Source organism: Takifugu rubripes, chromosome 22, assembly GCF_901000725.2.
Source record: "Takifugu rubripes chromosome 22, fTakRub1.2, whole genome shotgun sequence".
In the NCBI taxonomy this organism is placed as follows: Eukaryota; Metazoa; Chordata; class Actinopteri; order Tetraodontiformes; family Tetraodontidae; genus Takifugu; species Takifugu rubripes.
Window position 1 is genome coordinate 1471803 of NC_042306.1, and position 16956 is coordinate 1488758.

At 47.7% G+C, this 16956-nt stretch overlaps 1 protein-coding gene across 3 annotated transcripts; it reads left to right on the forward strand.

The window, feature by feature from the left end:
• The first annotated feature begins 3108 nt into the window (after window positions 1-3108).
• LOC101063843 (desmoplakin-like) lies at window positions 3109-16715 on the forward strand. Of its 3 annotated transcripts, none has more exons than XM_029830969.1 (24): window positions 3109-3486; window positions 4069-4177; window positions 4398-4516; window positions 4667-4811; window positions 6332-6457; window positions 6540-6599; window positions 6673-6840; window positions 6920-7024; window positions 7112-7207; window positions 7281-7406; window positions 7776-7928; window positions 8032-8186; window positions 8275-8401; window positions 8484-8670; window positions 8740-8963; window positions 9051-9232; window positions 9320-9458; window positions 9534-9727; window positions 9815-9977; window positions 10119-10202; window positions 10286-10393; window positions 10606-10704; window positions 10838-12652; window positions 13087-16715. In XM_029830969.1, the coding sequence occupies exons 1-24, from the start codon at window positions 3242-3244 to the stop codon at window positions 16294-16296; spliced, it is 8139 nt and encodes a 2712-aa protein (XP_029686829.1). In that variant the 5' UTR covers window positions 3109-3241; the 3' UTR covers window positions 16297-16715. The 3 variants fall into 3 exon arrangements, with proteins under 3 accessions (XP_029686829.1, XP_029686830.1, XP_011617133.2); XM_029830970.1 differs by having other exon boundaries at window positions 10838-11335; XM_011618831.2 differs by having other exon boundaries at window positions 4093-4177.
• The last annotated feature ends 241 nt before the right edge of the window (window positions 16716-16956 follow it).

Here is a 16956-nt window from a genome sequence, read left to right on the forward strand (position 1 = left end):
AAAACAAAAGGAACAAATAGTCCCGAGACTTTCTGAACATTTTGTGGAAACCCTATTGAAGAATGACTGACTGCTATTTAGAATAATCGTTTATCACCTTCCGAAAAGTCCCTAATCTATCCGACACCGCTCCCATTTCATGTAAACATGTGAATCTACAGGCTTCTATCAGCACACTGAACTTTGCACTTTGCTTCTTTTGCTCATATCGGCCGTGTTAAAGATTAGACAAAAGGTTTTATCCTTATTCCAATAACTTTTTCCAGACTTGCTTTCGAATCTCAAAATGAAGCTTGGAAATCAACTTTGAGCAATGGTCACGAGGATGTATAGATGTGCTCAAAATGGGTGGTGCTGGATTTAAACGGCCTTTGTTCCAGCCTGCGTCCGTCTGCGGTGAGTCTCAGTCCGCTTCAGTGCTTCACCCTCCTGGTCGTCATGCGCAAGTGCACCCCCCCCCCCCCCCCCCCCCCGCAACGTTTGAAGCGGTGAAACCAGCTGTAATATCATTATCAAGCCCTATGTCTCCTGCAAAAGAGGATGTTTACTTTGTCATGTGCTTGATGAACTAAATGTCTTTATTTGAAGTCATAATTGCGGAGGGAAAACAGGAAAGGGCCCCAGCCCCTGGCTGCTTCCTGTTACACACTGCTGACCCCTGCAGGCCGGTGGGTGCAACAACACCGCCTTCTTTTGGGCTTTTAATCAAACTGATAATTCGATATAAATGCTGCAATATCTTTCTTGGACGTTTAAAATTCGAGCTCTCCAGATGATGTGTGTAAAAGCCAACAGCCCCACACTAAAGATTGTTTTCTGAATGAATCAGCGTTTAATAAAAAAGTTATTTTCTCACTTGTCTGTTAATCTACTGAGCGACTGTCAACAGTCTTATTTTAAATCTGGCTCCGTTACGAAAACTAGACATGCAGACAATGCCTTCCCTTCCAGAGTGTGCATGTAGAATTTTTCATGTGGTTGTGTGTCAACAGAAACCAGTTGACCCTTGTACGGTCCCACTATCTCACCGTGCTGGTTGTTAGCATTCAAATCGGCTTTGGATCCTCCCTAGCAACTGCTTCAGGTTTATTCTGGACACACCCCTCAATGTCTGTCTGTCTCCTTCATGGACAGATTGGTTACACATGGTTCAAATACAGAGGTGTGGCCCACCTGCTTTCATCCTGGGGACAAGGCATAAATGACTCCAAAGTCCTGGAAATACAGTTCTTTACCTCTACAATTCCCTAACCTGCCCTGACCCTTTATGGGGGGTAATTTCACCTGAGATAGAGAATGAAAGTGGGCTGGGTAGAAAAGATACCACAAAGATACACAATCATGCACAAATTCTGCTAAAAGTTAATCCGCCTGATAAGCAAATACATGAGGTAAGAACGGCGGCTGACTTAAAAGAGGGTTGTTGTTTTTTAAAATCACTATACGACTGCCTCTGGTTGTTGGTTTTTTTCCCACATCAGGGTGAAAGTGTACTCCTCTGCAATATTGAGAGGATTTCAGGGGTTTTAAGCAGGCTTACTGCAGATCTCCCTGCCTACTCATCCCATCTCAGAGACGGAGCGTTTTTGAAATGGTGGAAAAACGCTGCGGGGAAGCATCAATGTGAACACCCAACATTATTACTGGACACGATGACACCAGTCCGGGTTAGTCACTAAACCAGCCGTCACGCTTGTCTGGTGAAAGTCTGGAACTGATATCACACACAAACAGGTTTGGACTGCCTTCACCTTTGCCAAGGCGTTAATCACGTGTTAATTCTGCCGTCTTAGACTCTGTTTTCACTTGTTTTGGGCGGCTGTTGTCAGGCTGGTGTGTAACGAACCCAAACCCTGATCACCTGTTTGTAGCCGGAAGTGACCCTCAGTCCAGAAAGCAAACGTCAAGTTAAATATTTACCTCCCTGTTTGGGAGTGCTTTTACTTGTCTACTCTTGCACGCTGAGTATGTAGTGCAGAAACAGAGAGGCAGAATGGCTGATAGGTCAGAGGGAGGATCCAGTGACTGACAGGAGAGGATCAGTACATGACAAAAACCTCAGCATTTGCCACTCCTTAACCTGACAGCAAATGCCTTAAAATGGGGGGGACAAGAAAAAAAAACCCTCTTCAACATTCTCTGCAAATGACTGAATGTGTCAGAGGTCAGGAGACCAACCCCTGTCGTCTGTTCTGTTTAATTTGAACGGTCCCATTATGAAGCCGGTTCACTGTCCCACGGTCCAGGTCCCCTCCCGCCTGCTGTGTGAGCGCGTTCGTAAAAATGAGTTGTGAAATAACTACATGCTCTGTCTTGCAGTTTCACAATAAAAGAATTTGAAGAGAAACCATCTGAGCTCTTGGACGCTGTTTGGTTGGGTGTGTTTCATCTGCAAAGCTGGTCTTTCAAGGAAATGTTATAATAGCTGACACTCAGCATAAATGTGTGTATGTCTGTTAACATACGGTACATACTTAACAAACTGTGTTAACTCTGTTAGGTGCACTCAAGACGTTTGAAGTCCTAGGAATGGAGTGAAGATTCCAGTCTGGGGCGTGAGCTCCGAGAGGCTGTTGGTTCAGTTCCTGTCTTCCTCTCTTTGTCCCGGCCCTGATCTGTGCCCTGATCTGTGCCGAGCTGCTGGGTTTGGTCTCCAGTTTAGAGTGAAAGCCCCAGATTACCCAGTGTCTCATCAACTTTAGGAATACTTTTGTTTTCTTTTTTCTTCCTCATATAACCTGACAATTTAATGAGCTCCCCCCATTCCCTTGTCTTCCACGGTGCACACAGTCACGTCACATTGTTGTTTTTCGCCAATCTGGTGTGTCTACTGTAGCATTTAGACTTTATTATGTGTTTTTGTCCATAGATTAGCTAGTAAAACCCCCTCCTTCCTCTCATGTAAGGTGACAAGCTCGTCAGCCAAGCCCAAAAGCGTCACATGCATTTTACGCATGTTTTGCCCTAATTATAACGTCATGAGAAATAAGGGAAAAAAATAATAAAGAAGTGAAAACTGTGGCTATAACGTCGCTGATTACGCAGAATCCGTAGTGGCGTGAACTGAGTGGCTGATCGAGATCAAGGTGTGGTTTCTCTCCAAAACGCGTCCAGCAGCTTCCGTCTATTCTCAGCAGACCTTCATCTGCGCAACAGGACGCGCAGCGAGTCCTGGACTTCTGCCTCTGGATGGACCCGGGACAAAACGCTTCTTTCCCATAAACACAACTACTCCGTAAACATGAGCACCTACGGCTCCAACACCCGGCTGAACACCATCGGCCCCAGGAGCGGCTCCCGGCAGGACCTGAGTTCGAGCTTTCGGAACGACGTGTTCGCCGGTGGCAACGGCTTCCATGGGGACTTCCAGGCGGCGGACGGCGGGGCCTACGCCTACTCCTCCACCTTCTCCCGGACCTCCATGCCCGGCGGGGGGCTCGGGGGACCGAAAGTCAGCATGGGTGTGAGCCCAGGAGGTGCAATGAGGTACAAATTACATCTAGAATTCAAATTAAATCCGAAAAAAACGCACCTGTTGCTCTGTGCTGCGTTCACGATAGCCTCGGAACTTAAGGTGTTGGACCTGCAGGCTCAAACTTTCGACTCGTTGTTATTTTTTAGTGGCATTTGAATGAAGGACACGCAGGTTTTGATCGTGTCCCCGGAGGTTAAAGTCGTTCTTTTTAACCGCGGCGTCGAGCTGAGCAGGTTCCGGACTAACTGGACACACGCCATTAAAAACAAGTGCCGGAGCTGCTGGTTTACTGGGCCGCTCGAGAAGCAGCTCTGGCCCCGATCTCTGTGTGTATTAAAGCACTTACTGAAGTTATCACAGCCCACCTGTTGCCGGACACGATTAATTCATTTGAGCACACACCTTCCCTCCCCCCAGCTGTTATTACACGTCATAATGTTGCCATTACATGTGAAAGAGGCTTGATGAAAGTGGTTTCTTTTTATATTTCACAGTGCCCTTTCTTTGCTTTTCATTTCGTTTTATGTGCGCTTTAAATACTTATTGAATGACCCATTGTGCATCCTTGCTCCTTTTGCCCGCTGTATTCAAAGATGTGACGCTTCTTCCATGTGCAGCGTGCATCCTATGCAGCAGAAAGCTGTGCTCCTCACAAACCAGTGTCAGGAATACCTGCAGAGGGCCAAGATGATCCTGCAGACGGTGAGTGATGCACCTAGGAACCACGAGGTCTGATGGCAAGTCTAGACTTGTGATGGTGAAACGGTTATTAGAGTAATACGCAATCAATAATGGCCTGTGTTTGTCTGTGAGGCGGTTCCTGTGGTTAATTAGGTTTCTCCCGTCTGCTGGCTTCATCTAATTGAGTTGATGGGAAAACACGGCGGGTGTCGGGAGCTGAGTGTCCCTATTGATTTGGCAGGGGGGGCCTGTCATGGAGGCAGAGAAGATGCTGATGCTGGGTGCAGAGTCCATGGAGCAGCTGAAGGGTTACGGCAGAGAGCTGCAGCAACTGCGAGTCCCTACGGACATCCACAGGAGGTGAGACAGGAAGCCGTCTAGATGTTCATTCATGACTGTCAACACATGAGTGGTCCAGCCTGCAGCGTCACTCACTGTAAACACGAGCTCACGAACAGCATCAACATTTGCACATCATCTGAATTCCTTTTTATTTTTATTTCGCTGCAGCGTGGAACAGCTCCAGCACATGTTCATGGCTCTTCAGCAGCAGATAATGGGCGGCATGACCATCAGGCGCACCCGTGGCAGCGTGGGCTCCCTGGACGGAGGCAGGGTCTTCAACGATGCCGTCGCCTGGATTTCCCAACAGAAGGTGAGAGGATCTCATAAGTGATCTGTGGACGGGAGACCCCCCGCAAGCGCATCAAGATTTAGTCATGGGTTAACTGGGTTAACCATCAGAGGCCCCGCCCTCCTCTGCTGCACAACACCAATTATTTGCTCTGGGAATTTCTGTAAAAAGGCACTTGAGTCTGTTTGTTTCAGCATAATGTCAGCTAGCAATGTTTTCCTTTGGAATGCTAGGAAATGAGAGATTTCCCAGAATCCCCCCCCCCACCTTCCAGTGTTTTATTGATGCACTTTGCTCTTGAGATTTATGTCTTGAAACGGCCGGCATATAGATTAACCTTAGCAACGGCTATACAGAAACAATTGTGTTGTCATGTGTCATAAAAATTGTTGATACTAAAATTACATTTTAGTCAATATCAGATTATTTCCACCAAATATGGATGAGTTATATCTATTTAGAATGAAGGGATCGTATTAATCATCTTATAATGTTATCAGTCTGAATCCACTTTTGGGTTTATTTTTGGCTCTGATGGTGTGTCACTGTGAATGTTTTGCCTTTGTGAGACGGGACGGAGGAGAGGTGGAGGGTGATGCACTTACCCTATCACTTATTCTGACCTTCTGTAACTGAAGCCATCTGGTCCCGCTGCCAAAACCTGATCCGTGAGTGAAAGAGAGGCTGAGGGAGGCGCGGGCGCGACCGAAACAAAGAGAACTGTTCTAGAAAGAAAAAAAAAGACTGGGGCAAATAAGGTTGCTGTGGAAGCAGAAAGAAAAAGTAAGAGTGGAGAAGTGTGAAATCTGACACCCTCCACTCACTCCGTCGTTATGGGACAGGGGAGTTCTGCACATTTCTGACAAGTTCATGGGAAAACGCCCTTCTTGCGTCTCCTTAATCCTCCTACTCATGTTAAAAAAAAGCTATTCTGTCACCATTGCAGGGTTGTTTCATACAGCTCCTTTCATTTGAGGTAGCAAAAACAACCACAGTGTAGGCGACTTTGCTTCAGTAGCAGCATTGTTCTGTAACTTTTATAGACGCTGGCTGTGCTGCTGAGTCTTTTAACGGCCATCTTGTGAGTTCCAGATGAGCACCCATCAAGGAAAGGGGAGTGGTGTCAGGACAAAAGCCCTGAGAGAGAGAGAGAACTGTTCACAGACCAGGGCCTGGCTGGGGTTGATTTACTGTTCTTATCTGGGCTGGAGGCTGTAAACAAGAGGGGAACACTCGGGCCAAATTCCTGCGCGCTTTACTGGACTTATACTGACACCTAGAGGTGAAACAGGAGAACGACGTAAAGTCCAGCAGTGAAAGACAATAAGAGAAACGTTTAAATCAGAAAAACAAAAGCTCCATCATATATTTACCTCAAATAACAGTTTTAGTAAAGCGTTTTATATTTTTGCCTGCATCTTTATTAAAGCTTTGTGTTAAGATAGCCAAGACTTTTTAATTTGAAGGTGTTCAAAGTAGTCAGAGATGTAATTTCTTCCAAGCTGAGCTCTATTTTCTCACCGCATCACGCGTATTTGCAGCGCATGATTGAGATGGCTCCGTGGGGGGACGACTCCGCCAGCATTGAAAAGCAGATCGCGACCCACAACCGAACCCACAGCTCTCTTCAGAGGAGCCAGGAAGTCGAACGTGCCAGAGATGAGCTAGTAAGTGCTCTCGCTGTGGTTTGTATTGGTCAAAGAAAAATGGTCATCACATATTTGCAACAAGCTCTCTCTCTCTCTTCAGAATGCTAAGGGGGACAGGTACAACCTCTCCGTCTTGGAGCAAGAATGGGACAGTCTGCAGGTAGGACCACGACAGCCTCACACAGTGCTGTTAGTTGGGACTATAATTCACGCGTGTCCCTCATCTGTCTCAGAAAATGTCCCACAACCGCGTGAGTCAACTGCGGGAGCTTCAGAGCATCATCGAGGAAATCTCCCAGGCCATCATGTGGGTGAACGAGAGAGAGGAGGAGGAGCTGGTGTTTGACTGGGGAGACAAGAACATCGACCAGTATATTCCCAGGAAGCAGGAGAGCTACTCTGTAAGGCTGAACCCTGGGTTCAGGGCTGGGGTTCTTACTCAGGACTGTCTAAAAGTCTTGCTCCTCGCTCCCTCGACAGGGTCTGATGAGGGACCTGGAGGAGAAAGAAAAGGAGCTGAACAAGCTGAAACTGAAAGCAGATGGTCTCTTGAACAACAACCACCCTGCTTCAGATAAAATTCAAGTAAGATTTCCCTATTTTTTTTTTTGGTTGATGACGATAAGCGGAACACGATCCTCTCGTCACTGCTGACTCTCTGTGCCCGTCCAGGCCTACATGGACACCTTACAGACGCAGTGGAGTTGGCTCCTCCAGATCACCAAGTGCATCCATGTTCATCTGAAGGAGAACGCTGCCTACAGCCAAGTAAGTGCTCGATCCAGCACTGGCTTTTCTGACAACAGAACCTTGTGAAGACTTGAGTTTCTGCCTCCCCCAGTTTTTCAAGGAGGCCAATGAGACCTACACGAAGCTGCAGAAGGAGCACGAGTCCATCCGGAGCAAATTCACCTGCAACAAGAACACCCCGCTGGAAAACCTGACTGACCTTTTGAAAAACCTGGAGGTATGGATGCCTGGTTCTGCTGCGTTCGGGTCCAAAGGTTGTGATACGGGCCAGAAACGTTGACCTTTCCTGCCAGTGATGCTATACGTCTCAGATACACTGGCGCCTTTATTTGGCCCGTGTCGTACCATGTTTCTTGAAAATGAGGTCACTCGTTCTTCCCTCTGGAACGCTGACATACCAGGAAGTGGAACAAAACACAGCCGCCTTGGCAGAGAAAGCAATTTGTTCTTGAGTGATGTGGTTGTGAAATCGGTCCAGTATGTCTGGTGAACTGACTCAGGCTTGTGGTGGGTGTAGAGTTCCAGGCCCTGAACGATAGCTGTCGACAGATAACAACACAGATTTGGGGTTTGTTTTGTTTTACAGAAAGAGAAGGAGCGAATCATGGAGAACAAAAGACAGGTCCAAAGTCTGGTCAACAAATCCAAGAACATCGTCAGGCTGAAATCTCGCAACCCGGAGGAGAGGAGCAGCAGCCCCGTCATAGTGCAGGCTTTATGTGACTTTAAACAAGACCAGGTGAGATACCTGCTTCCTCCCACGCACCAAACAACACACAGGGGCCCAAAGGGGCTGTGAAATAATGTCATTCTGTCCTTCCTGTTTGTTTTCTGCGTTCCAGAAAGGTATTCTCAAAGGGAACGAGGGCATTCTGAAGGACAACTCGCAGCGCAGCAAGTGGCTTGTGACGGGACCTGGGGGTCTGGATATGCTGATCCCCTCCGTGTGTTTGTTAATCCCCCCTCCGAACCCGCTCAGCATCGGCCTCGCCAGCAAGTAGGAGACTGTGGAAGACGGCATTTATGTGCCGTACCAGTAGAGGAAGTGAGACAAACCTTCTTTTTTTTTTTGTGCCATTTCATAGAAATGAGCAGTATTATGAGGCAATCATGAGCATCTGGAACCAGCTGTACATCAACATCAAGAGCCTCATCTCATGGCAGTATTGCCTCAAAGACATCAGCTACATCAACTCCCTCACTGTCAGCATGGTGAGCTCTCAAACACAGGAGCCTTCGTGTGCAGCGTGTTGGGTTTAAACTGCCGACTAACCCGACTCGTCTCCACTGGCAGCTGTCCAAGATGCGTCCTGAGGAGTACCGCAGCATCATCAAAAGACTGGAGACCCACTACCAAGAGTTCCTGCGGAGCAGCCAGGGCTCTGAGATGTTTGGGGAAGAAGACAAAAAGACCATCCAGGGCCACTTTGATAAAGCTCAGAGCCACTACGACACGCTGATTATCCAGCTGCCTTCTTACCGTGAGTGAAAATGTCTCTAGTCTCAGTGATGCTGTTGTTCTCGCTCTAATTCCCCTTTAACTAAAACAGGGGAGGAAGAGGTCAAAGTCGAAGTTCCGAAACAGGAGGTCGCCAAGCCTGTGACCAAGCCTCCGCCTTCTACCAGCGCCACCTTAAGCCTCACGCTGCTCAACAGCCTGCAAGAGCTCCGGCGCAGACTTGAGCTGGCTGAGTCGGGTCTCACCAGTCACCTTCACGTCCCCCTGGGGGAGAACGGCGTCCACCAATGCTCAGTGCACATCCAGAGGCTCCAGGTTGGTCACAAATTAATTAAATGTCGCTCATATTGCCATTTATTTGTGGCTCATTTGCTGATTTATTCTATATTTAATTGCTTCTAGAGTCTGCACGAAGAGCTGGACTCCATTTATGACGAGTACCTGCAAATCAGAGAGAAGATTAAGAAGAAGCTGGACGGACTACCGCCCGATTCTGAACAGGCCAAGTTCCTCCAGACTGAACTGGAAATCATCAACCAAAAACTGGGGCTGCTGCAGAGCCTCAATCAGATCTACTTTCAAAGGTAATTGGTTTTGTATCCAGTCAACCACAGAAGGTAACGAGCAGGATAAAGAGCACTTTTAATGTGATGGATGTGTCTTTCTGACAGACTGTCAGCGCTCAAATCCTTGCTCCAGAACCTTCTCCAGGCCGAAGATATCGTTAAAGTCAACGAGACTCGTTTGACAGAGAAGGAAACCAGCTCTCTAGATCTTAAAGAGATGGCGAACTACCAGAGCACTCTGAAGGTTTGTCACACCTCCATCCAGTGTTATAACGAATGGAACCTATTTTTAAGGATATGTCTCTATTTGCTGTTTTAGCAAATGAAAAATGAGCTCGATCAAAAACGAGACTTGCTGACAGCGCTGGAATCCGACCTGGCTAAAGCGCTGCACTGGAACGGTCAGATCTCCGAGTCCTTCCACAAGTGTGACGTGGACCTGTCCAAGTACTCGGACCTGGTGGGTCAGCTGTGTGACCGCTGGCGTCGGATCCAAACACAGATAGACAGCCGGTGGGTGCAATACTTTTCCAGTGCGTCCTTGTTTCCCGGATAGGAAATGTGTTTAAAATATCCCCTCTCCCACTCTTTCCTTTCCAGGCTGTGGGACCTGGAAAAACAGGAGAAGCAACTGGATCATTATCAACAGAACAGCACTTCCCTGGAACAGTGGATTGACAATGCCAGGAAGCGCCAGGACACCCTGCAAACGGCCAAATTTACTGACATCCAGAAATTAATGGATCACCTCAACCAACAGAAGGCACGTTGTCCTCCTTTTCCCTCTATAGCAATAACACGTCGCCCAAAGTTTCTGCCCTTTTAATTAGACAATTCTAGTAATTCTACTACTGGAATAATAAATAAATATTTTGGAAAGTCTAACAGTACCGGTTCTGCACAGGCACTTCACACAGAAATTAAAGGAAAGAAGGAGAGAGTGGACGATGTGCAGAAGACTGCAGACACCTGCGCTACGTCCATCAAGGTGTGCGGCTAACATTTTACATGTTTAGCTTGGACACATTGTTTTCACCCGACACAATGGAGTGACCACTGTTGCATTTCCAGGACTATGAGCTGCAGTTGGCTTCCTACAGTTCTGGCCTGGAAACTCTGCTTAAAATCCCAATCAAGAGAACAATGCTTCAGTCTCCGGCCTCCGTCGTCAGGCACGAGGTACGAGAAGCATCGTTTTTCAGTTAGTTGTCATGACGTCACTTTGAGAAGATGCTCCTTGCTCCGGGTTTTGACCTTTTTGCCCTAAGCACATCCATTATAAGATATTTAAAACAACCCTCTGATGGCATTTGTCATTTAGAGCCGTCTCATGTAAATATCATTCTATATTTTTGAAATGATTAATTTTCCATTCCCCTGAACTCTGTCAGGTGGCCGGCCTTCAGTCGCAGTATATCGAGCTGCTGACCCGATCCAGCGACTACTATAAGTTCCTCGGGGAGCTCCTCAAGAACATGGAAGAACTGAAAGTATGTGTTGGACCTGGTTGCAGCTATTTATAACAATAAAGTTATTTTATGCAGAAAGATTTACAAATAATGCAAAGGTAAAATGTGTTTTCGAACCTTTTTAACATTGTTTTTGCACTACTGCACTTTTCAGATTAGAAACACCAAGATTGATATGTTGGAGGATCAGCTGAGGCTTCTGAAGGAAGACATTAAGGATCGTGACCTGAAAAACAAGACTCTGGAGGACGCTTTGGCCCGCTACAAGCTGGAGCTCTCACAATCAAAAGACCAGCTTATTGATTTGGAGCAAGTGAAAAGAACCACTGTGTTGCAAGTAAATGCTACCAAGGAGAGTCTGGACAGCACCCACAACCAGATGCAAGACCTGAATGACCAGCTGACACGCATTAAATACCAGCTGGAAGAGGAAAAAAGGAAAAAAAGGCTGGCAGAAGAGCGCTACAACAGTCAGCAAGAGGAGTATGAGGCGGCCGTTCGCCGCAGACAGAAGGAGCTGGAAGAGCTCAACTGGGTGAAAATTGACCTGGAAAAATCAGTGAAAGACAAAGAACGTGAACTGGAGAGGATGAAGTTATTGCTAGAGGAGGAAGCAACACGTCGGCGCAACGCTGAATCGGACATTTCCAAGGTAAGAGCACAGTGCAGCCAGGAGATTAATCAGCTTAAGCAGACCTACGAAACCCAAATCCACGTCACCAAGACCACAATCCTGAAAGCATCACAGCAGAAAGACGACAATATAACAGAGGTAAAACTGCAAGTTGACAAACTGACCGCTGAGAAGAAAGATCTGGAGGAGGAGCTGAGGAGGCTCAAGCAGTCTATGGCTCTGGCCGAGATGCACAGAGCAAAAGCAGAGCAAGAAGTCAGCCAGCAGAGGGCGTCAGTCACACAGGAGACAAGGATCCGCAGCGAGCTGGAGGTCCAGCTTAGAACCCTGAAGCAGCAAAGAGGTGACGATGAACTCAAACTCATGGAGGCCAATAAAAACAAGCAGGAGCTGTCCAGACAAATCAGCATTCTCACATTTAATCTGGAGGAGGAAGGAAAAAAGAGGAGAGCTCTGGAACTGGAAATCAGTCACACGAAGCAGGCAGAAGCAGAACTGAAGTCGAAGAACGCCTCCTACCTGGAGGCTCTCAACAAGCTGAAGGTGTCTGAGCAGGAGATCCGCATCACCAAAATAGAGCTGGAGAAGCAAGCGAGTGAGAAAACCAAAGCCGAGCAGGGTTCGATCAGGCTGCAGAGCCGCATCCGGGAGCTCCAGTGTTCTCTGGACGGGGCAGAAGCTGAGCTGGAGAACCAAAAGAAGGCCGCCCAGGAGGAGTTCACCCGCAGAAAGAGAATTGAAGCCGAGTTGGAGAGGATGACGCAGACATGCAAAGAGCACACTACTACCATCACCAAACTGAAATCTATTCAGGTGGAAGTTTCAAATTCTGAAAGGAAGCACGGGCAGGACCTCGCTGCCCTCCAGGATGCCCTGGACAGGAGCACGAGGGAGCACAAAGTGACCAAGCAGGAGCTGGCAGCAGCTACGGCAGAAGTGAGGGGGGCTAAACAGAAGCTCCTGCAGGAACAAGCGCGAGTGTTTGAGCTCAACCAGCGAAACGAGACCTTGTATAAGACCTTGGAGGAGAGGAGCCGCCAGCTGAATGAGTACACCACAGAGATCGAAACTCTCAAGACTCTGACACAGAACCTGACCAAGGAGAGGCTGAGGCTGGAGGAAGAGCTGAGGGCAGTTAGGCATGAAAGAGATACCCTGAAGCACAGCAGAGACTCTGTAGATGAAGAAACGGCCACTCAGATTTCAGAGCTCCATATCCAGCTTCAGAATAGCAACAAGAGGACAGCAGAGTTCCAGGCCCTCATCAATGACCTGACCAAGGAGAGAGAAAAGCTTAAAAAGGAGATAGAAAAAATCCAAAAACAATCGATCGAGGTATTTTTGATTGCGTCAAAGGGCCGTTTACGCTGTCTATACTTGCTCTGACTCCTATTCTGCTTTTGCATGAATAATCTTGGCTGAGAAAGGTTGATGCCACAGTAGCTCTGCAGTACTAATGACATGAAATGTAACTCATTTTTGGTCGCTTTCTATACAGTATGTATAGGCTGTAGGCTCTACTCTGGGCCTCACATGAATGTAAACCTGATCAACAATCAATTGAAGAAAAAAAAAGTACCTTTGAAATGTGCAGTTACATTCATATCTGATTGTACACGACAAAGAATGGCCTCAGAAATCAGGCAATACCACTATCAAACATTGTTTTTATTATAGATAGTGATGAGGAATATTAACACAAACCGAGTTAATACGTTTGCAGCAGCGTGTCTGGCCTGACGATTCTGTCTTTATCTCTTTCTCCACAGACATCCATGATGGCGCAACAGTCCCAAAGCCATTACAACGAGCTGTTGCTGGAGAGGGACAGCCTGCTCTCCAAGCTTAAACTGCTGGAGCAGGACAAGTCGCGGCACCAGCGCCTGGAAGATGAGCTCACGCGCATCAAACTCTCCCTGGAGACTGAGATTCGCAATAAACAACGCCTGCAGGATGAAAAGAGTGGGATCCAAAAGGACTTTAGTCACCTGAAGAACCAGTTTGAGCTAAGGGAAAGGGAGATTAGGCAGTGTAATTCTGACCGGGACAAGGCGGAACGAGACAAGCTTTCCCTAAAAAATGACATCGAGAAGCTCATGAGGGAGCTGAAAACCGTTGAGGAACGATACAAGAACCGCCTGTTGATCTCAGAGAAGGAGGCGTCCGACCTGGCTCTGAAGAGAGACGCGCTCGAGAGGGAAATACAGAAGCTTCGGCAGAAACCGGCCAACTTGAATAAGCAGACCCAGACGAATGAGAAGATGCCCTCCATCGATCCATCCAAACTGCTGTTTGAAGGAGTGCGTCGCAAAGTCACCGCGCACCAGCTTTGTGACTGCGGCATAATCACCAAAGCCACCCTGGAGCAACTCTTAACAGGAAGGAAGACAGTGGATGAGGTAGCTGTGGACATCCAGCTGAGCCTGAAAGGTACCGGCGTCATTGCAGGCATGGTGTCACGTTCTCACGGGAAAATGCCGTTCACGGAGGCCAAAAACAATAAGCTCCTCACCCCAGAAAGTGCCCTCAAGCTTCTAGAAGCTCAAGCGGCCACAGGCTACATAGTTGACCCAGCATATAATGAGAGGATGTCTGTGGACACTGCATGTTCTCGAGGAATCGTGGACACTGAAGACAGGGAGGCCTTGGTCACCGCTGAAGCTGCTTGTACCGGCTTCAAGGATCCATACACTGGCAAAGTGTTGTCGGTGGGTCAGGCTTGCAAACAAGGCCGCCTCAACAAAGACACCGCCCTCCGTCTGCTGCAGGCTCAAGAGTCCGTGGGGGGCATCGTGGATCCGGTTCTGAGTGTATTCCTTCCAAAGGATCAGGCTTTGGATCGCAATCTCATCGATCAGGATCTCTACACGGCACTGAACAAAAGACCTGCTTGCTACCTGGATCCAGCAACAGGAGAGAAAATAACCTATTCTGATCTCAGGAAGTCATGCACGGTGGATCCGGTTGGTGGGTTGCTTCTGCTCTCTGCTCCAGAAAAGGCCATGACCGTGAAAGGTCTGCGTGGGGAGGTCCCCGTGAAAGAGCTGGTTGACTCGGGCCTGCTCGATGAGACCGACTCAAAGAAGCTCTCCACTAAAGAGATTGAAGAAAAGCTGAAGTCGTATCTTTACGGCAGCACCTGCATTGCAGGAATCTATGATGAGGTCAAGGACAGGATACTGCCTTTCTATCAGGCAATGAAAGAAGGTCTGCTTATGAAAGGAACCACCCTGGAGCTTCTTGAGGCCCAAGCAGCGTCTGGCTTCGTTGTTGATCCAGTCAACAATATCTTCTTGACAGTAGAAGAGGCTGCAAAGAGAGGCCTGATAGGACAAGAGTTTAAGAACAAGCTCCTGTCTGCAGAAAAGGCAGTAACTGGATACAAAGACCCAGAAACAGGAAAGATAATCTCCCTCTTCCAGGCTATTGAGAAAGATCTTGTTGAAAAAGGTCATGGAATTCGCCTTCTTGAGGCCCAAATTGCCAGCGGTGGGATTATTGACCCCAAAGAGAGTCACCGTATTGATGTGTCCATTGCCTATAGAAGAGGATATTTTGATGAGGAGATGAATGAAATCTTGACGTACGAAGGAGATGACACAAAGGGATTTTTTGACCCCAATACAAAGGAGAATCTGACGTATCTTCAGCTGAAGGACAGGTGCATCAAAGATGCCAAAACAGGCTTAGTGCTCCTCCCCCTGAAAGACAAGAACAAGCTGCAGAAGTCAGAAGAGAGCCGAACCAATGTCCTTCGCAAGCGGAGAGTTGTGATTGTCGACCCGGACACCGGGCTGGAAATGTCAGTGAGGGAGGCCTTCCACAAAGAGCTGATCGACTACGACACCTTCCTCGAACTGTCTGAGCAAGAGTGCGAGTGGGAGGAAATCACCATCAAGGGTTCGGACGGAACTTCACGCTTGGTGATAGTGGACAGGAAGACGGGGACCCAGTATGACATCAAAGACTGTCTGGAACGCGGCATCGTTGACCAGGCGTCTTTGGATCAGTACCGGGCGGGGGCGCTGACCTTGACTCAGTTTGCCGATCAGATCACCCACAAAACGAGCGCCACCGAGATGACCATCGCAGCCACCAACGTTGAGGACATGGTCACCTGCAGCAGCCCCACGCAGCTGGCGCCATCTTCTCCCACCGTCCGCAAACGTTTCAGCAGCATCTCTATCACCGTCTCTCCACCCGAAATGTTTGACGACCACAGCCCGGTGGCGGCTATATTTGACACCGAGACCCTGGAGAAGATAACAATCACCGAAGGTCTCCGCAGAGGCATCGTCGACTCTCTTACGGCACAAAGGCTCCTGGAGGCCCAGGCGTGCACGGGTGGTCTTATCAACCCCGCCAACGGTGAGAGACTCTCGCTGCAGGATGCTGTCCATCAGGGCATCCTCGATGAAAGCATGGCGAGCAAGCTGAAACCCGCCCAGAAGGCCTCTAACGGCTTTGAAGACGTGAAGATCAAAAGGAAGATGTCTGTGGCGGAGGCAGTGAAGGAGGCGTGGCTACCTTATGAAGCTGGGCAGAGGTTTCTGGAGTTCCAGTACCTGACGGGAGGCTTAATGGAACCTGGGTCCGGGCGGCGCGTCACCATCGAGGAGGCTATCCGCAGAGGCTGGCTCGACGGGCAGGGGGCCCAAAAGCTTCAAGATACACGGAGCCACCAGAAGAACCTGACCTGTCCCAAGACAAAACTGAAGATCTCCTACAAAGATGCCATGGACAACTGCATGGTGGAGGAAAGCAACGGTATGAAGATGCTGCAGGCCTCCTCGGTGTCTTCCAAAGGAATCAGCAGCCCTTATAATGTTTCTAACCCAGGATCTCGCTCTGGGTCCAGGGCTGGCTCTCTGGCCGGCTCCAGGAGTGGGTCTCGTAGAGGCAGCGTAGATTACACCTCCACTTACAGCTACAGCTTCTCCTCCAGCAGCGCAACCTACAACTCCAGCGGTCAAACTTAATAATGAAACTAAAGTTCTTTTATCAAGAAAAATCTGGCCTGTCTTTACAGTTTGCTTGGAATATTTTTCTGCTAGTTTTTTTTTTTTCCTCGTGCTGAATCTAATTTGGAATTTTCATTTCTTTGATGTGAGGGTGTTTCTATATTAAATTTCCTAGCATGCTTAATACTGTTATAACGAAAAATGCAGAGTGAATATACTATTTGTCACAGCACCACTTATGATATATATATTTTTTAGAACTTGTCATACAGTAGATGCATATTGGCTTTAGCATTTTTTTAACATCAGTTTCTTAGTTTTGTTACTTCACTTATGTGTGAAATGTATGTAGGAAAAAAAGAGTTTGGCTTGAAATACTTGACTAAATCATCATTACTGTTACTAACATGATTGAAAAATAAAGTTGTTAGAACAAATTGAGTTGCCTTTTTGAACTCTTGTTTCCAAGATTGCCTGAGGAAAGACCCTTTGATTAAAGATGATTATCGATAATAATTAGCTCATGTACAGCCTGGATGTTCCCCATCAATGTTTTCTAAGAATATCTAAACCTTTTGAAGACTTTGTTCAACCAGAATGGAAGTTGAAACCTTCAACTAATTGCTGACATTTGTTCCAAAGTTGTGTTTTCTGTGGAAACCATTGCGTCTTCTTCCC

Coding starts and splice junctions, on each gene's coding strand:
- LOC101063843 (XM_029830969.1), top strand. CDS start 3,242: ATGAGCACCTACGGCTCCAACACCCGGCTGAACACCATCGGCCCCAGG. Junction 7,929..8,031: donor GTGACTTTAAACAAGACCAG/GTGAGATACCTG, acceptor TCTGCGTTCCAG/AAAGGTATTCTCAAAGGGAA. Junction 10,203..10,285: donor CCTGCGCTACGTCCATCAAG/GTGTGCGGCTAA, acceptor TTGCATTTCCAG/GACTATGAGCTGCAGTTGGC.